At 41.2% G+C, this 23,368-nt stretch overlaps 1 protein-coding gene across 8 annotated transcripts in view; it reads left to right on the top strand.

Moving 5' to 3' along the window:
- Window positions 1-23,368, top strand: part of CEP112 (centrosomal protein 112) — a 141,396-nt gene that overhangs the window by 86,064 nt on the left and 31,964 nt on the right. For 7 of the 8 annotated variants that reach the window (XM_085077341.1, XM_085077344.1, XM_085077345.1 and 4 more), the window contains 3 exons: window positions 456-686; window positions 13,400-13,462; window positions 16,656-16,805. In XM_085077341.1, the coding sequence (XP_084933467.1) occupies window positions 456-686; window positions 13,400-13,462; window positions 16,656-16,805 (444 nt within the window). Of the gene's footprint in view, window positions 1-455; window positions 687-13,399; window positions 13,463-16,655; window positions 16,806-18,011; window positions 18,114-23,368 lie in introns of those variants that run through there. The other variant, XM_085077346.1, reaches the window with a different exon arrangement.

The following is a 23,368-nucleotide window of genomic DNA, read 5'->3' on the forward strand; positions in this document are numbered from 1 at the left end:
TGTATGCAAAAGTAACCTGAATTAATGTGTGTGTATCTACTGTGGAAAGCAGCAGTGTGAATAGTGCAGAATGAGGAGTAACACAGCTTTATCCCTGTCCCTTTGATCCCTCCCATCAGGCCCAGAGTGATTGATAAATGATTGATAAATGATTGATGATGTCTAATAGCTCAGGAGAAGGCAGCAGGGCATTTCTTAAGGATGAAAAGAGGAGGCATGGATAGGATATGTGATTGTATGACACAAACTAAATTTCTTCTCCAAAAAGGTCCATCCTACCAATACAATACAAAATTTCCCAGAATTTGTCTGTGTGCATGAAGGGAATGGGAAGAGCAAGAAAAGAGAGCAGGAAAAGGAACAGAGTCTGCTGCTCTCCCAGCCTGTCAGAGGAAACCAAGTGGGTTTTTAGCTGTGGGTTTAGGTTTTGTCACTCTGTTTGTTCTTCCTCTCAGGTGATCTCTGCTTTGGAGAGGCAAATCTGCAAGCTGAGGGAAGAGCTGATCGAGGCAAATGCTCAGAGGAACCAGCAGCTGCTGGACCTGAGCATCCAGAAGGACGAGGAGAAGCTGAGGATTGCTCGAGACAACGAGGCAGCGCTGAAGAGTGTGAAGATGGAGATGGAGAAAGTGATTTCAGACCTGAAGAAGCAGCATGCAGCAGAGACAGAGAAGGCCTTGGACAGGGTAAGAGATTCCCAGAGCAATCACCCCAAAGGTCAGCTGAGCAGAGCTTTCCTAAGGAAAAATGTTTAGGGATCACTGGCGATGAAAAAAGAGGTACAAAGCATGGATGGCAGAGCCCCAGCACGAGTGGGGATGTTTGTGGCTCTGGGATGAAAACCTTGGCTCTGGACACTCCAGGGCTGGGCAGCACCTCCTGCAGGGGTGGAAGGTGCCAGGAGGTGCTCAGGAGGCACCAGGACTTTAAAAATTCAGGTGATTTCCCAGGTGAAGCCAGCCAGGACCTGGATCTGCCTTTGCAGGAAGGGTGGCTGTGCCTAAACAAGCTTTTTCTCCCTCAAAGAGAGGGTGAGCTCTTCAGGAGGGAAAAACTCAGGCAGAAACTGCAGGGAAATCTTGTCTGCTTGTGTGCATCGAGTGAGGAAGGGCTCTGGAAGGTTTGGAAAGAGAAGTTCATGTTTCAGATCCATCAGGGCTTCACTCCCATTCTGCTCCAAGGGGTCTCTGCCCACAGCTGAGCTTGCCAAGCATCCCCTTGGAGCCAAGTCCTGCCTTCAAGTATTCCCCTCCATTAGGGAGCTCAACCATGCAAGTTTTATTTCAAAAGCTAAACCAAAAAAGCCCTACTCAATATTTCTGCTGGGCTCTGTGTGTGTGTAAGCAGGCAGTTGTTGCAGTAGCTTCTCTCCACTGCATTAAGGCACTAAATCACCCATTTTCCTGGGAGGGGATGTGCAGTGGCACAAATTAACAATCTGCACAGAGTGCTGGAGCAGCCTTTGTGCAAGTGACATTTCATTTACCTGCGTCAGGTTCTTGGGCTGTGATTTTAAAGAGCATTCAGAGGATTATGCTGGAAATCAGCCAGCCTGAAGCCATTAAAATGGCTGTGATCAACAATTCAGAATCTTCTCTGAATGTAAGGAAAGCTCTGCTTGGCATAATTATTTAAAGCCAAGGTCACAGAAAGTATTTAAACCTTTGAAATTCATCATTAAAGGATTAATTTTAACTCAGGAAGACATTGTCATTTTTGCTTAAAAATGGAATTTGAATCTCAATTCTTTTCTTTCTTTGATCTTTTTTTTTACATGTGTAGTATAGCAAAAGAAAAGTTAACTTCTTTACATTCTCAAATTAAAGTTACAAATAATCCTTCATAGGGCAATATCTTTAATAGCCTTGAATTGTCATTTCTGTCAGAAATACTGGTTTTCTTTAATTTGTTGGGTTTTTCTCCTATTTTTCAAAAAATTTGCTAATTTTAAGCTATATTAACTGCTATTGTATTTTTTTTCTTTAACCTACTTCCCTATTTTTACCCTAATCTGAAGAGCACATGTTGAGTAGAAGATAGGAGGGGAAAAGAAAAAAGTATCTCTTTTAAAAAGTCTTTCAGACGTGAAAATACCTGGCATTACCTTCAAATCTCCATTACCTATTCTGTTTCATTTCTCTCTTGCAAGTGTAGAACTGGAAATTGGCCACAAAATCCAGAACTCAAAGTAGCTTAAAGGGCAAACTCCATTGAAAGCTCAAAAGTAAGAGTTTCAGCTAATTTAGTTTGAATCTTGATCCTATTACCGTCTGCAGAACTTTGATGAAGATGATTTTATCCTAGAGAGGGGGAAATAGCATTTTAATTACAGCATGAGCTTTGAAACTTGTTTTTGCACAAACTTGTTATTTTTCTACCAGATCTCGTTACCTGGAAATTTAGCATAATATGGGAAAAAATTTGTTCTCTAAATTTAATTTTTTTCATGCCAGTGCTGTGAAGATTGTTTAAAAATCCAATGGGAAGCTGAATTTCCATTGGAGAGGCAGAGACAGGGGAAGGAAGAGTTTTCATCACAGACACACTGAGCATTCAGATAGTTGTTGGTGTTTGTAGGCAGATTTTCAGTCTTCAGGGATACATGATTTATTGAGGTCTTTAATTTTCTGTTGCTTAGAACTCTCAGCTTTCAAGCTGATTCATTCTTTATTGTAATGTTAGCTCCTCAGCACTGCCTTCACCCTGCAGGGTTCGTCAGGATTGGTGGCTTGTGGAGATTCCTGGGACATTGTTGGGATTGTTCATGGCTTTTCCTGCTTTGCTCCTGTAAGGATTGATGTGCTTTCAGTGTTTTCTGTACACACCTAGCTGAGCTGACTGAAGTTTTAGGATCTAAATAATTTTCAGTGTTTAGTTTTTTATTGACTTCTTTTCTATATTTAAATAGCTGTTTTGACTCATTCTGTTAAAGGTTCATGCAGGTTCCAGGAACAACTAATTCTCTTTCTTTTTGCTTTTCTTGTGGAGAAGTAATTTGCATTTTTGTGTGTTGACTGTACTGAACACACATGGTGTTTGGTTACAGGATGAAGCTGTAGGCAAAAAAATAAAACCCAAAAGAAGTTAAACACTTCACTTTTGGGGCTGCAGTTGTTCTGATGGAAGGAAGCTGTGAAGTGGTTCCCTCTGGAGAGATGAAACTCCAGCATGGCATCAAACCTGGCCAGAGCCATGCAGATCGTGCTTGTAGACTTTAATTATATTGATATTAGTTTTACTCTGAGATTTCTGTGATTTTAAACCAAATCTGGTGTTTACAGAGTTTACCTGCTGCAATCCATCTGTATCTGGTGTGAAGTCCACATAAAACTGAGATGCTGGGGGACCTTGAAGTTCAGGTCACTGTGGAAGTGACCACTTGCCTAATTAGGTGACTAATTAGGAATTTTTCTATATAACATTTTTGTTGCAATATAATATTTTTGCAACAGGGCCCTTTTCAGAACTCTTCAAACAGTGTTCTGCAGTTGGATGCTGATTTTTGGAGCAACTTCTTGCTGTAATTTTTAAATAAGATACTGCTAATGTGCCCTAGAGAACATTTCGGGTCTCCTTCAGCACTGAGCTCTGAGATGCTGCATTAATTGCTCACCCAGCCCAGCCCTGAAGAGCCCAGCTGGATGGAACTCCTTGGGCAGATTTTGCTGCTGCACATGCAGGAATATCTGTGATTCAGAGGATCTGCTCTGGCACTGGTGCAGATGATGTCACACTGCTCAGCACTGGCAGAGAAATGGAAGATGAAGGGAATGAATATGACATCTTCTGAGATGAAAGATCCTCCAGGAGATACTTGATTAAAAGTATTGAGTTTCCCCCACAGCAGTTCCTGCTGCTCATAAAGTGCAAACATCCTGTGCCTGCCAGGAGCTCTCATTGCTGAGTCCTGTCTCTCCAGCTCTGGTTCTTCTCTGCCAGCTCTGCACTGCATTAACACCACAAATGGTTCCATCTTTGTCCCTGGGACCTTCTGAGAGCTGGGTGGGATGGGATCTTTGATCTGACACCTTGCACTTCATTAGCCTGAGCTCTGCAGCCACACTCAGAGATCTCTAACTGCTTGTGGAGCACTCAGAGGAGTTGTTGTCACCCTGCCTGCACTGCTCCCTGCTTGGTCACAGGGGGGCAAACAGGTCAGCCAGAAAATGTGGACATTTATTCTTCCCAAGTGCAGTGATCTCATTAAATTGTGGCTGATTGTAATGCAGACCTGTGTTTGTGTCCTTGCTGAATGCACTCAGCATCTCTGCCACTTGTAGATGTGCCATTTTTTTAAAAATATTTGAGTCTATTACATCAATTATTTAGCTCAGGCCCCAGCTATGAATAATTTAAAGAGCCTCCAATTCTTACCAAGAAGAGTTGGATGTTTCCCAAGTCTTCTAATTTTTTTTTCATTATAATCCAAGAACTATTGTCAATGATATTATCTCTCTGTTCCAGAGCAGTAATATTTTTATTGCCTTTGTTTTGCAGTCTGTGTACATTAAATTACAGTTGGTTCTTGAACATTTCTGACACAGTGATAGTGATTCACCAACAAATATTAAAAAAAATGAACACAGCACTTTGGCTTTGTTGGAGAAAATCTAGCAAAACCAGAAATGTGCTGCCAGAAGATCAAGTAAAAGCAAAACATAATGCCAAAAGATCAACAAGAAAGAAATCTATTTCAAGAAGAGAAAAGGTTTTTAACGTGTCTTAGCACAAAAAGTGCAGATTATTTAATCTGTCTTGATAGGACCTTTCAACAAACCTTTTTGAAAGCAGTTTCCTCTGCAGTGTGTCCCTTTTTGCACTGCTCCTTCTGATTCCCCCAGAGCAAAAGCAAGATGATGATGGACCAGGAAAATGGTCACAGGAATTGCATCATCCCTCAGGGGAGCTGTTTGGAAGAGTCTTCAATCAACAGAGCCAAACATGAGGAAAAAGATGGTATAGAATCATCTCAGGGATGTTTCACTCCAATAAGACTAAACAGGATTTATGGCTCTCTCCCTGCTGGAGATGTTTCAAAGCGAGAGCTGCAGTTCTTCACAGTTACTCTGCTTCTATCTCCTTTTAAAAAATTAAACCTCAGAAAAAACAAAGCAGAGAGCAACAGGTCAGATGTCTGCTCATCAACTGTATTTATAGATCTGGTTCCACAGCGAGGAGCCAAGAGAAGTTGGTATAACTGTCACTGTGGGGAAAAAATGTGAATCCATGAGCAACAGAGTGCCTTTGGAATATCTTCATTAATGCCTGAGGGAGATCAAGCACCATTGTTGGCATTCAAATAGCACCATAGGGTTAAAAACCAAAATGACTGCAGCAGTGCTGTTCAGAAATGAGAACCAGCCAAGAGCTAAATGATAAATTGTGACAAACTATGGAATTAAAAGGATGGCTTTCAGCAGGACAAGGGCTGATATGATTCCAATCAGAGCTCCATCACATGCCCTTCCTTCATCACACTCTACTCATGTCTGTCACATCAATCATAGCTCGGTAGTTGTTGGAGAAGTTTGCCTGGGATTTTAGGGGTTGGTGGGTTTTAACCAACTGGTATTAATCTAAGATATCTGTTGAAGAAGCATTCCCAGGTGGGGTTTTTTTGAGGTCTCTGTCTCCTCTTTCTTTTTCAAGTCTGTATCTGAACACTCCTCGTTCTGCACCTGGGCAAACTCTGCTTTTTGTCAATTCCATGGCTTCCAGTTGTAGCCTGTGCAGTGTATTTATCAAATCAAGAGTCACAGAATCCTGGAGATGGTGGGTGAGGTGAATGCTGAGCTTTTGCCAGTGGCAGAACCACTGCTCTACTTATTTTCTCAATAGTTTCTCAAGCCTTTCTCCACTCTCCAAACAACCTGTAACACACTGACTTTATCCTGTAATGCATCATTGCTTATTATTTCAGCTTTATTAGATATTTTTAAAAACCCAGTTGAATCATGACCTCATCCTCCCCCTTTTTTTCCCAATACCTTGTGCCCTGGAAAAGGCTGATGGCTTGTAGCTCCAGTTTTCTCTAATTTACCAATTTTACTTAATCCTTACATCCCCTAGTATGTGATAAAATTAGGAAAACATTGGCTGTTTTCCAGTTTGGTGCTGACTGGAATGTGAGATTGCTGGTAGATTCTCTTTTTTAACAACTCAACCAACTCATTGGTAGATTTGTTCAGAATTCCTGGATGAGGTTTGGGTTCCTCCAGCTGATTCCTGATCCTGGATCTGCTCCCTGCAGCCATCCCTGCAAACAAGCAGTGCTTGTTTCTTGCAATTAGAAGTAGAAATCTCTCCTGTGCCATGAGCTCCTCATTCTTCTTTGCTTGGAAGTTTCTGGGGTGATGAACCCTCTGCTCAAAGACTTCCTCAAATCCCCCAAACCTGAGAGTCAGCAAAAGCCATTGCAAAAGGTGGGAGGTGAACCTCAAATTCTGCTTAGGTCAGCACAGTGAAAAATCAGATTTCCAAGTAGCTTTCTCTAGAAAAAAACGCTCAGTGATGAAGACCAAACTCATATAAAACATAATAATTGCATATTTCAATTCTGGCACGATTGAAAGACATTGTTTACACTCATTTGCTCTTTCTTCACATCATTATAATAGAGAAAAGCTGCAGGTGGCTTTTTTCTTCTTCTTTTTGGAGGAGAAGGAGTGTTTGGGAAACAGGGAAGGGGTAAACCAATGCTATTAGTCCTTCAGAGTCATTAATATGAAGAAAGAAAAGTATTCCAAAATGACTTGCTCCCAGCTGCAGAACATGTCACGGAGCAAAACCCACCTTCATTAAATGGGTGAGAAAGAATTCTAATTGTTTTGAAGTTCTTGTGATCAGTCTGCATGTGCTTCATTGTAACGTGATACTAAAGTGCCTCAATTATGATTTGTATATTTTGGTGCCAGAAGGGGTTTTTTTCTTATGCTAAATTATTAAGTTCTGTCAGCTGCTGGGCTGTCATATAGAGATACAGTAAATCACATTATATTTTGTCATGGATTACACAGAGCAATAAATTTGGGAACAGAGATCAAAGTAGTTTCACAATCACATCTGAGTGTAGGAGGGGTGTTTAACTTGTAGAAAATCTGATTTAGGTGAAACTGTTGCAGCTCTTGTGTGAATTTGAAATGAATTTGAATGTTTGCTTGAAAATGAATAAGGTACAAATCCCCAAAGAGTTCTCCTGTATTCAGTTCAGAGGAGTTAATTCTGACCTACAGCTGCAGGACGGAGAACAGATAAATAATTAAACTTTGGGAAAGCTGAGAGTCTAGCAGTGTCTTATTTATGTTTTTAATTGCTTTGATGATTGAGCAGTATATTCTATTTTCTTTTTAACTGGGCCTTTGCTGGACTGGGGAAGTTTCTCTTGGTGCATTCTGGCTCCAGGAGTTGTCACTCTTTTGGGGAAGCTTTGCTGCATTTAAAACTACAAAAAGTAATCCAGCATAATCTTGCTAAGGAACACTGATGGCTTCAGATCATAGATTTGTTGGGGATTTGGTCACATTTTCAGTGTCTGGCTTTCCAACTGTAGCAGCTTAACTTTGTTAGGCTCTCATTGAATGATGTAACTTCATAATACTGAGTTAACTTAGTGGTACTGAGTTGATTTAGTGGCACAGAGTTAATTTAGTGGCACAGAGTTTGTTCTTTTGATCCCAGTTTTTCTTCTATTTGATAGCAAAGATGCTGTCTTGAAATGATACATGCATAGAACTCTTTTCTACTCATTGTCATCTTAATCAATGCTTGTTATTGCCAAAAAAATTCAACTTGAAACAGCAATGCAGAATCTACAAACCAAAAATCTCATTCTTATCCCTTTACAATTCTCTCAGGAGCCTAAAGTCTCTCCTTGGCAAAAATCCAGGTGTGTGAATTTACCTGATAAATAATGATAGCAGGAAATACTACAAATGGTGGTGCAGGAATGTATTTAGGCATGGAGATGAGGGAGAAGGACCCTGACTAAAGTGGAGTGCTGCAGTCTCCACATCTCCACCAGGTCTTTTCATCTCCTAGGAAGAATTGTGCCATAATGCAAAACCTGACCCAAGAATTGGTGTGGATGGGAGGTGAAGGAGATGTGATGGATGGCAGTGAGAGGCAGTGACATCTGCTGGGATCATTTGAACCTTTGCATGTACAGCAATCTCTGTCACCACAAACACAACACTGATTTCACTGATAGTCATCTCACAGATGATTGATGAGAGGAAATCAAATGAAAATCCTCCCTCTTTGCCTGTGCTGTCCCTGATCTCAGCCCAGAGCTTATCACACCAATCTTTTGGCAAAATGTCCCATTGCAGCTCCAGATTAAACCACAATTCTCTGTCAGTCCTGATGCACTCACAGTATTGTCTTCTAGAAAGAGAACTTCAAGTATTAAACGATTGCATGTGGCAAACCCAGGCTGTTAATCTGCTTTCCAGTCCTTCTCTTGTATGCAAAACCTCTACTTTAGGCCAGTTGGTTTGAAATAACGTGCCTGGCTGACAGCAGTATGGACTGGAAATCAGCAGTGGTGGTGCTGGGGAATATTTAGATGCTCAGTAAATCCATTCAGATGGAGGTAGTAATTACGTCCTGGTGTAAGGCTGGTGTAACTTAGGCATCAGCAGCTGGAGTCCCACAGAAGGCTTTCTGGGAGAGTTAAATGTCTGTACTTAATTCCTCTGCATAATTTCCGAATTATTAGAAATACTCTGTTGGTTTAAATGAAAAGTCTGGGATGGAGAGTTTTCCTAAGGCACAGTTTGCAAAGCAGTTTCTCAGTGGGTCCCCATTAAACACAGAATTGCAGAAAGGCAATTCTCTGTGCAGGTACTGTCAAAGTCATTTCTGTTCATTCTTGGGTTTTTTCCCAATGAAAAGTACTTCACACATGAATGAGAAGATTTTTTTTTTTCTCCTAAAGATGTATGTTTAATGAAAAAAAAAATAAAAAGGCAGAGATTTGTAGACCTCCAAAAGTGAAATGTAAAATAGAATATTAATAGGATTTTGGGATTTCTATCATTCATTTTCAAAACCCTTGAAGTCATTTGGTACTTGACTAATTATTCTGTTAACATCATTTTGGGTATTCAACTATTTTTAATGGTCTTTTGGGTGGTTCAGATTACATATTTGAACTGGTGTGCTATTTTCACTGCTGAACAGAGATCCAGCTTTCATTTCTGTGTGATTGGTGGGGAGAGAGGAGAGAGAACAGAGCACTGGGGTAGGAATCACCCACTGTCAGCATTAGACACATGAAGAAAATGCATGTTTCAGGCTTTGAGTCAAAATGGAATTTTTCTGTACAATCAGATGAACTTGAAAGGTGATCTGCTGATCTCTGAAGTTTAAGCAGATATTGTACAGAGAGTTTTTAACGTGTTTAATAACAAAGATTGCCACTGTTAGCCATTCTGAAGGTCATTTTCTTCTGACATCTATCAAATTACACAATCTTGAATTTTGGTACAAAGCATAATGCTGTCAAACTTAAAATAGAAATATTCCAGAATGTGGAGTGGTGTGTTGTTTTTTGAGGTAAATGGGCCCCATTTACATTAGTTCTTTGATGTTAAATTCCTTGCTGCACATCAGAGAACAGTTGCTTCTTCCCTGGAGCAAGTTTTCTTTCTTCTTCTTCCCCACCCTTTGATTTTTTCCTCCTTTTTTTTTTTTTTCTTCTTTTTTTTTTTTTTTTTTTCAAGTTTGCTTACACTTTTATCTAACTAATTATGGAGGATCAGCTCCTGGATGGCCACTTTCAGCTAGTTGCAGGCAGTTTGAAAAATGATTCTTTCAGAGCTACTACCCTAAAGAGAAGAGCTCTTAAATCTGCTGCTTCTCTATCAGTGAATATGGTGTTGTGTCTGTATATCTTATATAAATATATATATATATATCGAAGTCTAATTATGAGAGATGTTTCCAAAGCTGGAAGATAGAGAAACATGGAATTCTTTAGGTTGGAAAAGACCTCTAAGGTCATCAAGTGCAACCATAAATGCTTAGTAAATACAAATATATATCAAGTGCAACCATAAATGCTTTGTAAATATAAATATATATCAAGTGCAACCATAAATGCTTTGTAATCAGGGTAGGACATGGTGTGCTTTTGTGGTGTGGTTCTGTCATGGATCCTTTGCTCTTTGCCCCTCAGGGATGTTCTGTTTCGTGAAAGCAGAAAGTGAAACTGGGGCTGTGTTAGAACATCCATTAATTCAGACACCACATCTGTGGTGCTAATAACAGTTTTAATTTTTACATGAAGTGTTGTGTTGAAGTCGATGCAGTTTTGCTCAGCAACCACAATATGATGCTTCGAGGCTTGTTAAAGAATTATAGTTGGTTTTTAAAAGCAATTAACTGCAACAAGGACATAATCTTTTTAATGCAAAAGTCCTCCCTCTGTAATATAAAATAGCTGCATGTAAAATCGTCATAATCAGATAATTTTAGCTAAAATACGTATTAACTGTGTGAAACTAAACAGGAGTTAATTTTTGAATCAGTGGAATTCCTCTGCAGCTTATCCAATTTAAACCTTTTTCGTTGTAAAACACGGATATTCCAGCTGATATTTCTGACAAGCCTCTGCCAAGTGGGAATTTCAGCAGCCACGGCAAACTGCTTTCAGACCATTAGCTCTATTTGCAGTGCTGCCCATTGCTATAAAAAGAGCTCCACTTTAATGAACACTGGCTGACCCTCCAAATGTTCACCTTCCACTCGGATTCTTATTCATTATGTTTCTGAAATAGCACATAACCTGAAAGGGAGGGAATGCCCTTAAAATAATCCAGAAACAGCTCGTGCTTCTTGCAGCACATGAGCCCAGGAGAGGGCTGGGTGTGCAGCAGGCCACTGTGATCCTTCTCACTTGTGAGAGAAATGTGATATAAACCCCCTGGTGTTCACTGGACACGGCTCTGGGGGTATTTACTCATCCCTGAAACCAAAAAAGAGTAAAAAGGCTTTTTTTTCTGTGCCTAGCAGTGCTACCTCTGGCCCAGGGAAGATGGTTTGTGTCTCCCTTGGTTGCAAAGCAGCAGCCTGTATAAAGAGGTACTAAATCAGTAATTTTAGTTGCAGGTTTGAAAAAAGGAGAATCTTCATTTTTCTGCATGGTTTAAAAGGTGGCAGTGGAAAAGAGGGTGCCCAGGCAGACCCCTCAAATAGGGGTGTTTGGGACTGGAAGTAAATGCAAGAATTTGTGGTTGTTGGTGACCAGGAGAGAAAACTTGTAAATATTGTGCTAACTGGAAGTAGTTAAAGGCATTATAAAATCAAATGTTGCAATTCCCTGTAAGTAAACTGGTAGGATGTCCATTCTTCTCCTTTAGTTAGGAGTAAAACACTGAAATTCAGCAGATCTTTCTTTTGGGTCACCTCTGTCCTGTCTCTCAGGTCAGCCTGATTCTACTCAGTGTGAACAAACCAAGTCTCATTTGTTTATGAAAGTCATGAGTGGTTTTTTATTATTTATTGGGATCTCTCCTGTGGGCTCAGGAGGTTATAAAGCTGCTTTTATGAAAGATGAGGACTTTTACTCCAGGCAAGTTGAGCGAGAGCAGCTGTAATGTGATCTGTGCAGTGCCTAGCTGACGAGTCCCTTTCCCTTTCTGGGAGCAACAGTCATTTATGCTGTTGCTGTAATTTATTTTTGACTTTTTTCTCTAGAGATAAACTGGCACTTTCAGTCACTTTATGACATGCAGTGCTGGTAAAACACCAGGCTGACAGAGTGTGTCAGCACTCCTTTTATTTATGCACCCCCACAATGAGCCCTTACAGTGCTTGTGGTTCACGTTGGAGTGATAAATGTGGAAAAAGTGAAATATTGAATTTGTCTGGTGCTCCAGAGTTCTTCTAGGTGCTGCTTTAAACTGTGTGTTGCCATCATCAGAAAACCAAACCAGAATGTTTTCTCCCAAATTATGCACAAATTTGATAATTAGTTTGGAGTTATGTTTTTAGTAGAATCCTTATTACCATTGAACAGGTGAACTGGAGATATCCATATGTTTTGTAATTTTGGAATTTGAAGGGATTCAAGATCTGAAATTGCTATTTCATGTGAAGTTTAGGACGACTTTGAGCTACAATGTTCTCACCCTGAGCTGCACCTTACAGAAGTGCCTGGATCACTGAGCATCATTCCAGCCCCACCGTGACGATCCACAAACTCTCCCAAAGCTCCCAAACTCACTGCCCAGTAAAATCAACAAGACTCCTTGGCTGCCAGCAGTCCCTGGAGGCTGAGCCTTGCAGCTGGACCCACGCAGGGCTCAGATTTGGGGCACTGAGGTTCCTGTGGTCCCACAGAGGGCTGGCAGGGCTGCGCTGAGTGCAGCGCCGTAAAACTAGGGACGACACATCAAAGGTTTGAGCAGCAGGTCAGATGCATTTTGAGAACTTAATCAGCTTAAATTTGCTTCAGAACTCGGCTGTGTGAGATTCTGTCCCCCTAAGAAAATGTTTGTCTGAGACACCTGTCCTGGAGTTTGAGAGCCAAGGAGAGGAGAGCGCCGAGCAGTTCACCTGAGGACAGCCTGCTGGGGCTGGGCTGGGCTGCTTTCTGCAAGAAAAACACAAAGCAGCTTCCTTTCCTGAAATGAAATTGCATTTATTTTTGTGTTTATATCATTATTATCAAATTATTTCTGAAATTAAATTATTTGAAGGGGAAAAAAACCCTTAAGAGATATTTTTCCTGCGGCTAGAAATACTTGCTTGTTGGGTTCTGATATGACAAAGCAGCCTTGTTTTCAGTTTGGTTTATTCTTCAGCTTTGAGTTGTGAAAAAATAATGCTGGGACAGGGAAAGAGCTGTATGTCCAAGCTGGTCCAGCTGCACCTTGGGTGGATTTTCAGTGTCATCCCCACCTTTCCCTAGGGAGGGATGAGCAATGGGACAAAGGGCACAGAACTGAGAGGTGAAGCTGCATCCCCCATGTCACATTGTCCCCTCACAGCCTGTGCCTGGGACTTTCTCCTCTTTTTTTCCCTCTTTTCACAAACAAATCCACCCTGATAAACTCATTTGTGTGTTGCCTCCTTCCCCTGCCCCACACACACACACACACACACACACTCACTCTCTCCTTTTTTTTTTTTTTTTTTTAAATCCGCAGAACTCTTTATGTTTTTCTAATAATTGGCAGCAGAGGTGCAGTTTCTCCCCTCTTTCAAGTGCTGAATAGTTGGCCCGAGATGAAAGGCGAGGCCGGGCGGGTTTTGGCTGCCGCAGCAGGGCGTTGGGCTGGCGCAGCGCCGCGCTCGGCGATAGGCATGCGGGGAGCTGCCAGCCCAGGCCTCGGTGGCAAAGTGTCTGTGCACGTCCTGTCTGAGCTCATGGCCTTCTCCTTTGTGTGTTTTCCAGGCCAACAGGCGGCTGAGGCAGACGGAGGAGGAGTACAGCCAGAAGCTGGCCAAGTCCTCGCAGGTAGGTGGGCAGGAGCTCAGGTGAACCTGCCCAGCTTGAGGAAACGTGCAGTTGCTTCTGCTCTTGAGGCTTGGCAGCCAAGAGGAGCTGCCAAATCAAACATCCAGTGGTGTCTTCTTGCAGATTTTAACTAAAAAAACACAGGGTGTTAAGCTGGCTAGAAAACACAGGTGGGTTTTTTTGGGTTCTGAATTTCATCTTTTTCGTCGCCATCGTCGTCTCCTGAGGAGCCAAGAGGACTGAGATCTCCTTCAGCCAGGGGGAAGGAAGGTGAGGTTGATGGTGCTCCATCAGCCAGCACATCTCACACCATCAGGAGCATCTCAGGACTTGCATTTCATGTTAAAGCTGGTGTTACCCAAGGTTTCTTCATCTGCATCATTGATCCCCAGCAGTTGTGCATTTCTGCCCCAAACAGCACCTTGAGCAGTGTCAGTGTCCTGAGGGCACACTGCTTGGGACTTGAGTTTTTGTTCTTCAGAGAACACAGGAGATGAAAATGAGTGTTGAAATTTACATATAGACTTGAAAATGGTGAGACAGGATGGTTTTTAAATACTTCAGTGTTCAGTTTGACTGGCAGGTAGAACTGAAAAATGGAGACACAACCAGAAGTTAAGCTTTTAATAAGAAGAAGATTGCCACGAGGATTTGTGTGGAGGTGTCATTCTCCCCATTGCTCCAGCCACAGCACAAAGTCTGCCTTGCCTTGCAAAGTGAGTTTGCAGCCAGTAGTCCAATAAGAATCTTTTAAAATCAATAAAAACACTACGAAGAAGTTTAGCAGCCTCTAAACCAAACAGTAGTTATCAGTGAGACAGTAACAAGAAACTGCAAACTTTACTGTTTTACCAAAGCTTTAAAATACTTAAAACTCTTGATTTCAGCTTTTCAGCTCCTTGGAGTCTTATTCTCTGTCACACTTGCCCAAAATTGTGACTTCAGTTGTTTTGGTGACATTTATTGGCTGTCACTTTTACACATGACATTTCTCAGGATCATTGGTAAACATGTCTTATATTTCTAAAATCTAATGTGTATTTTCTGCACATTTATTTGCATGGAATCAAGGCAGCCTCTCTGTGCCACACCCAATCTAATGTCAATACAAAAATGGTCCATTTGTTAAAAACACTTGGAATAATTTACACATTTCTGAATTTTTAAGCCAGGGATGAGGGAAATGGCTTGAATTGTTGCAGTGGGAACAAGGTTAAGAGCTCCTTGATCTCAAATTCATAAGAGATGTTGTCAGACTGACGTTTATCAGCCTGCAGAACAGTCTCAGGATGGAGAAATTTGGGGACTTTTTGCCTTAAGGTGGCTTTGCTGTGGCTGAGGCTTCACTGGGGAGAGCTGAACCCAACTCATCATCATTTTGGGGCAGACACAGCACACAGCATCTGTCAGGCCTGCCTGCCTCAGTGAAACACTTTCACCCTGATGGCTGAAATTCTTCACTTGTGTGGCTTTCAGTCAAATCCCCCAAGTCCCTTGGACCTGGCTGGGTTTGGGGTTTTTGCAGCTCGCCATTAATAATCAGTCGATCACAACTTTTCTTGTGGTCGCCTTGCTGACAACATCTGTCTGATCTGACTCTCTGTGGCCTCTTGGAACATTCACTTCTAACACCCACACAGAGAAGACATTTCAAGACATTTCCTCTGAAGTTTATACAAAGTAAATAGAATTTTTTGCTCCGAAAAGCACTGCACAAAGCAGATCTTTCTTCATCAATTGCTGCTGAAATTTCCTCGCTTGTGTTTCAGAGCTCTGTGCTAGGCCAGGGTCTTAACCCAGCAAAGGCTTTAAATCTCAGGTTTGTGTTATCCTGAGCAGTTTGGTGCTTTGTTTGCTTTGTAAAGTGACAAAACAGGACACACACAAAGTGCTGCAGGTTTGCATGGCTTCAAGCTGTTATCTTAATAATTTATGTGATCCATTGCTTTCTCCTGCACATTACACACCTGTTAAAAACCCCATTTCTGCAAGTTGTCTGTCTTCTAAACAATGAGCTCAACTCCAAACCCAGAGGTACTGCTGAATTCTGCCTAAAGAGTTGTACCCTATCCAGATAATCTCTAACTTTGGCATATTGGTCTCAAATAACCTTCCTATTGGTGGGTATCATCTTTTTAAAGATGTACTTGTTTTTTAGAAAAGCGATACAGAAATACAAAGGTAGGTTTTACCCATAATCTGTGTTACTTCCTGGGGTTTTCAGGTAGTTAAAGAGAAATAAATTTACCCCAGGGTTTTAATCAGGCCTTTTCCCCTTCCCCAGTATTTTAGAACCTTCATTTGTAGCACATTTCTTCTTCCACTAGTCCTGGCCTATAATAAAGGGGTTTTTAACTAATTTTTTTCGTAAATAACCATGTAATTAATATAGTTAAATGTTTCTCTCCCAGTGAGGAGGCCTGGCAAATACAGAATTCAAGCACTCTGGTAGTCCCTCCTTGAGCTGTCTGGGAGCTGAAGTGCTTTTAGAATTAGACTGTAATGTGCTGCTACAGCAGCTTAACCTTCAGCTCGAATATATACATTAAAGTCAGGGACTCTCCCACATGTTTAAGTGCTTTGCTGGGTGATGACATGTCAGTGTAAAATTCTGTAAATATGCCTAAAGGATCAGGGTTAATTATGACTTTCCCCAGTGATGAAAAAGGTAAAACAAATACAATTCAACAAATCACGAGTGAATCACCCAAAAGGTCCAGCTGAAGGTCCTGGATGTGCAGTCACCTCCCCACTGTGTTGCTCAGCAGAATCTGCTCCTTGCAGCAGCTCAGAAATTTCACTGTCAGGTTGAAATTTCAGTACAATTTCAGCAGGATCAAGCTGTAAAATACCCTCCTGGAAAAGGAGCAGCACCCCAAATCAGCTCACACTCCTGGTTTCAGAGCGGTGGGAGATGAGGAACAGGCTGCAGTCTGAACATCACAGATGTGCTTTGTTCTCAGGAGTAAATATTTCGGGATGTCATGGTGGAAAACACTTCCAAATATTTGGTGTTCAGCAATTCCTGTCATTGACAACCTTGCTCTATTCCTTTTCTTCATGGAATTCCAGGTTGTGCTAGTGTGCTAATTCCAAACATCCAGCTTCCCAATGCCATGTTTATATAAAAAATATAAATTCCAAATACATGTATTTTATGGAGGGGAGCTTCACCCTGCTGTTTTCTCTCCAGGAGATAGCTGACCTGAAGACAACCATCTCCTCTCTGATGGAGGAGAGCAGCAGGCAGCAGCTTGCAGCACAGCAGAGGCTGCAGGAGGTTGAGCAGAGCTTGGAGGATGAGAAGCAGCAGCTGATGACAGATAATGACAGAGCAATCAAGGTAATCTGGGGGTTGCAGTGGCTGCTCTGAGGGTAATTAAAAGTTGGGAGTGCAGGATGGTCGCTGCTCACCCAGAGCTCACCCAGAGCTCACCCAGAGCTCAGCCAGCCTTGGCTCTGATGGAGCTCACAACTCAAACTGCCTTTCCTCTAGCTGGTCATATAAACCACCTGCATTTGGCACATCTCATCCATCCACAGCAGGCAAATGTTGAATCTTTCCTGTTCCCTTTCTCTTTATCCCAGCCCTGGTGTTTTAGCTTGTTTTCAGCACCTTTCTGCTGTGCTCTGAGGGCTTGAAAGAGAGAAAAGGTGAAAAATGGGAGAGGCAGGCAGCAGCCTGGCCTGGGCTGCAGCCTGGTTTGCACAAACTTCCCACAAACTTCCATGGTTAAAGCTGCACTGGAGGAAAGTTTGTCCTTAGCTTCCACTGAAACCTCTATGCAAAGTCTGTGCTGAATGAGAAGGGAATAAAGTATTTATTTGTATTTTTGTTTGTTCGATTTCTACAGATTTTGCACCAGAATTGCATTTTTTGTCCTTTTTCAATTGTTTTAAGAGGCTGAATAGCCAGACTGTTCTTGCTGCTTTGACACCTCAACTCAGAGTGGCTGCAGAGAATCCCACCTGGGGAAGTGAGCAGAAATCATTTTTAAACACACTTTTTTTTTTCTCAGAGTAGTAAAGAGCAGTGGAAAAATTTTGAAACTAATGTAATCTGCTCATGTTGGCAGTGAAAACACCTCGTGAGAAGTTGTATAGAAAAGGAAATTCTTTTTTTTCCTTTCTAAAGACATTTGCTCCTACCAAAGAATTACGTTATTAAATGTAGAAACTCATGAAAAAAATCAACTCCTGCAGTTTACTTAATTTTTTCTGTCTAAAAAATTAATTAATACCATGGAAGCTTTTAAATGTTGGAAATCTGTTGGATTATGGTGCAGTCAGTGTTGTCCTTTATAACAGAATGACTTGCATTAGGTTGTCATTAGTCTCATCATCTGCAGTGTGCTTTTTCCTCTCTTTCACAATTTTTATTTTTTATGATCATTGTTTTTTCTCAAGGAAAATGTCTGCCTTTATTGGTGTGTTTGTTGAGAAAAAGGCTTTTCTTTCTGATCATTCTGTAAGAGGTGTAACTATAAAAATATTGGCTGTAATCTGTTATCCCAATGGAATCACCGCAGGTAGGTTATTTAATCTCCAGGCTCTGCAGGTAGAACACAGGGAAATCACATGGAAATCACATTTTTTTCAGGTAAAGGTAAGTTACATCATGGAAATCGTGGTTTAGATTGTTTAGCAGCTTTTTTCTTCTGATGCAAATTCTGCTGTTGAATTTATGGCTTCACTTCAGCAAAGTTACATTCAATGGAATAATTCAGATTTTTTTTTGACACTAATGATTATAGGTGGTCTGAAACCCTTCTGTGTTCAGGTATTGCAATCTTAATTTTGATGTTATTATCTCACCATGTAATGAAATCCATAAAAACCACAGGGAAATTCTGCACAGGGTTTCTGAGCAGTGTCCCAGAAAGTTTTTAGCACTGGTGCTGGCAGGAGGTTTTAAAGATTTTGTCGACTTGGAGAAGAAACTGGAGGAGCTGTTTTCTTTGGAGTTCTTGAATTTTGTTTAGTATCATTAATACTGTACTTTAAAAAAAAAAAAAAAAGTCTTCCTTTGAAACCACTGATTTAATGGAAATTTACTGAAATCCAGGTAGCCAAGCAGAAAATTCCTAGGAAGCTAAAATGCTGTGTATACTTCTGGAAACAGAAAAAGGTGGTTTTAATATTTGATCACTTAGTATTTTTAAGAACCACACATACTTCTAGGCAAGCATATGCAGAAATACTTTGCTTTTTATTAGCCTGAGGCAAAAAAAAAAAAAAAGGGATTTTGGTGCAAGTGGAATCCTGGATGTCCTGGAGATGGGGAGCAACATCTGACCCAGGGGAAGCTGAATACCTCGAGGGATGATTAAAGAAACATTCTGCAAACAAAGTAATTCTTCATGTAATGTAAGCCTTTGAGGAGACTCAGTGTAGTAAAAGCTATTGAAAATACTATCATTAAAAACCAGCCTTTGCTAAATATAACAGTGATTTAAACTAACATTGAGGAACAGATTGCAATTTCCTCTATTGGTATTGGGTGGCTTCCTGTAAGACCTTCCAATTATTATTTCCTTTCAAAGAGAGAAATACATTTTTACAGAAACCAATTGGCTCTGAGAGAAAGTTTTGGATTTAGGCAGTAAAGTGATATCCAGATGTGGATGCCATAAGACATGATTTTGATGTTAATTCAAATTCCTGACTCTCTTTGCTAGTGAAACAGTTCTGATTTGTTATTATTGCACAATTGCATCCATCTTCAACTCAATATGTTTTAAGGTAGTATCTTAAATAAATGGAAATAGTGATCTATCCACAGCAGCCTGGAGCTGTTAATTCCAGTGAGCTGGAGAATTCCTGGAGTTGGATAATTCCAGGTCAGAGCCTTTACCAAACTTCTCTGCTGCTTTTGGTTTCTGGACTGGGCAGAACAAGGAGTTGGTGGCTTCATAGGGATACCTTGAGGTTATTTATGAAATCCCAGCCTTAGTTGTTTGGGGCTTTTTTTATGAAATGCTTTTGGATTCTGGGATTTAAAGTACAAAACAGTTCCTGGGCTTGGAACTGCAAAATATTGTTCAGAGCATTTTAATGTTGAAGTTGATGGCCAAGTGGGACTCCACATCAAAAAGTAGATTCTGGAAAGCAATGGATGATGGAGAGCATACAGTGACAAACCCACAACAGAAAAGGGGGAAAATGATGCTTTTTCTGCCAGATGAACCACAATTGTTGCTTGATTCCTGGTACAGATTCTAGGATTCTGTTCCATCCCTGAATTAACACCAAACTTTCATTAGCAAAGCATGGTTGGAAGATGACATATTTCAACACTTTGTATGTCAGCCAGCTTCTGATCAGATTAATTCTGTTAATAAATAAGACTTAAAAGATTTCTAGGAAAGAATGTCCCATAATAATAATGTTCCCCTTCATGAGAAAAATTTTGAAACAGTTGTTTTGCTTTGTTATGTTTAAAAATGTTGAGAGGGGAAAAAAGTCCAAGTGTTTTATAGCCATGGCAGAACAAAGGGGAAAACCTCTGGGTTGGAATTGTCTGGACTTTGTGGGCATTGAGTATTCCTAACATCCTCCTGTATTTGTTAGATGCTGTTGGATCTTGGAGCCAAAGGGTCATTTCTTCTGCTGGCTTCTGAGGGTTTTATCAACACTGAATTTCCTCCGTGCAACTGGGAAAAAAGATCAAATTTCTCTATCAGTGTTTTCAAAAATTTGGTGCACAAGCTAATTTTTGCATCTAGTTCTATTTCATTATGAACAATGTTTATTAGCAAATTCCACTTGTAACTACAAATACCATTAACTACAAATAACATTCTGTATTAAAAGGAAAAGCACATTAGATCTCTGGGAGCATTAACTGAGTGACTGCAGCCCTGCACAGCTCTTTAGTTTTTTGTCCTCAAAACACCTTGTGGAACAGCAGCATTGCACTCTGCAAGAGCCAGGGTTGGAGTTAGCAATAAATAAATAATTCTAGTTTATTGGTTTAAAAGTCCCAAGCAAAGGTAAATCTAAGTGGTTTAAATGCCCTTAATTAGTGCTTATTAAGGGAGGAGAAGCTTCAGAGAGCACAGAACCTAAACTGCCCTGCTCTGGAGAAGGAGCATTGCTAGTCCTGTTTTAGAAGTGAGGCAGAGGAGGGCAGAGCCTTGGCTTCAGCCAGGGTTTGTGGCAAAGGTGGAAATAAGGACTGTAATGACTGGTGGGTCAGAAGGCTGGGAACTTGGGTAAGTGATAGCACAGAGAAAATTAATTAGGGGAAAAAAGCCCTGAAAGCTTAGTGTAAACTCTGAATGAAAGTCTAACAAAAGTGAAGCCATGTGGCAAGGGCTTTTTGGTAAGGCAGTCTTTATCCCCCAGGATACACTCAGGTAGCAGAATTAACTCCTACAACCTCAATTACTAGCTCAGAATAAACTTTTGTCAACAGACCCACATTATTGATCAGATTTTTGGAAGTATTTCGTTGCATTTTCTATTTTAACTTGGACGAAGGTCTTTTATTTTATATTTTAACTTGGATGAAGGTCTTTTAATTTATTTTTTTTTCTCTTTAGCCAGCAGTGGCTGTGCAAAGGAGGTCAGCATTTCCCTGCTGGCAGTGGCTCATGCCTTGTAGGACATCTGCTCAGGACATGCCCCACTGGTGGTGGTGGTTCTGTGGCCACAGCCGTGCCAAATTCTGTCAGTCAGCACCCAGCCTGGGAGATGTGTGTGTCACAGAGTTCTCCAGAGGGACTTCAAATCCTTCTAATTGCTTTTGTGGCTAAGCATTACCATGACAAACCATTTGGCATGGTGAAAGAAAGAGTTGTAAGGGACCATCTTGGTGTTAAATACGTGGAGTGCTTTTTCATGGCTCTTGATTTCTTTGTCCCTGACTTCAGCCTGTAATAACACTCATAACTCTGCAGTGTCTTTGATTAGCAGGGAATTACAAGGCACCAGCATTGGTGCTTTAGCATTGTAAAGCAGACCTTCACATTTACCAGGCAAATAACTTTTATCTTGTTCATAACTTGCTATATTCTGTTTGATCAGCAGAGCAAGTCTTGTCTTCCAAAAGGGTAGGTAAATGAAATCTGAAGGTCTTTCATGGCTTGGCTGTCTTTTTCACATGGGCTCCAAACTCTGAGGCATCTGCTTTTCACAGTCTTTGCTGATGTGAATTGTAGTTTCACCCGAATTCTGTCTGTTGGAGAAAGGAGGGTTTAGCCCTGAAGTTTTCAACTCTTGCTTCTGCTCTGTCTCGTGGTTCCATTACATGGTTACCTTTAAAAGCCTCTATTGACACATTCATTAGAAATGATAACTAAAATAGGCTGGCTTTCCTGTTAACTTACTGATCACAACTGAAATTCTGATTTTAAAAAACTCTTCCTTTCAAAATCACATCTCTTTTTCTGCTGCCACAGAAATTATTTCATTGTCTGCAGCATAGTACCTTCTCTTCAAAATTACAGGGTTTCAGATGTTTGGCCAGCCAGGCAATCCGAGTGGCTGAGCATCTGTAAGTACTTTATAATATCTTTGACATGCTTTGTGAGACAAAGAATTGAGTCATCTTTTTTTTTCCTGCAGCAAGCTTTGCACTCTGGCATTTTTCTTGACTTTTCATGTCTCAACACATTGAAGAACTTACCATGGCCAACAGCAAAATGAGACTTACAAGTTTTATAAAAGACTAGAGCTAGTGCCTGCCTTCTCCTGTGAACTGCAGTCTGGATTTATCTGACAGGCTAAAAAGTTGGAATTTTCACTTTTTCCTGCGTTATCATTGTTGTCCTCAGCATTTTATTTTCCCTCCAGAAGGCACTTTGCTGCATGAAGTCCTTTTTAATCCTTATTAGCCCCAGAAGGAATGCCACCTGCCTCCAAATTAGGGAGTTAAAGATTCTATAAATGCATAATAAAATATAAAGCCATATACAGCTTAACTATGAGTTTCTTTTAATAATGTAGACTGCACTAACTTTGCACTGGAAAAATGGGGAAAAAATTCAAAACCAGACATAAAATTCACAGCTTTTAATTGGCAGGACAGGAGTAATAACACTGAGAGGGGTTGTGGGTGATGCAAAAGGTGCAGACAAAACACTCTTAATAGTAAGTGTTAAGTAATACTGACATAAGCCTTGTAAAGAAGGGCAGACAATAATCAGAACTATGGTATAAGAAAATGGAAATCAGCTTTTTTAAGGCTGCTGTGATGCTCAGAGTTTACTGCTGCATTTCAAAGACATTTTTCTCTCCAAAGAGCAGAAGGACTTTTATGTGGAGGAGAATGTGGTGCTTAAAAAAAACAGAGCTGGGGAGATACCCAGGAGTCAGGAGGCAGAGTGCCTGGGAGGAAGAGCTCCAAAGTCTGGGACTTCACTGGAGAAGGAAAAAAAAAAAAGCTAAAGATAAAAACAAGTGTCTAATGTCGTCCAAAGATGGGGCATCTGTAGCACAGTCTGTGCACAGGGCTGAGCAGCCTTTCCAAGGGCTGTGCTTTGTTCCAGTTCCAGTGAGTTCCTGGAACGCAGCCTCCTTCCCTGCTCCTGGAACAGCCTTGACTGCAGGGCTTCTCCAGCAGTGGAGGTGGAAACACAATCTGTGTGAAGCTCTGACAGGAGGGTGCTGGGAGAGCACAGCTTCAAAGCAAACCTTCCACAGGCCACAGCCATCTCTAGCTCCTAGTGCAGGTTGCTGAAGGCTGGCACAGCCAGGCAGCGTGCAGGCTTTGGCAGGCAGGGCTTTGGGGATGGCCTGCTTTGTTTTCAGCATCTCTTCTCCCTGAGAGGTCTTTCTTGCAGCGTGGCTCATCCCAGGAGCGAGCTGGAGCAGCACCAGGCTGATCCCATTGTGCCTCCACGGCTTCCAGGGTTTGTGTCAACATCCAGTTCTTGCCCAGCTCTGTGTCCTGCTCTGGGTGCT

This window comes from Lichenostomus cassidix, chromosome 18 (genome assembly GCF_008360975.1).
Source record: "Lichenostomus cassidix isolate B80296 chromosome 18, HeHo_3.0, whole genome shotgun sequence".
Classification (NCBI taxonomy): Eukaryota; Metazoa; Chordata; class Aves; order Passeriformes; family Meliphagidae; genus Lichenostomus; species Lichenostomus cassidix.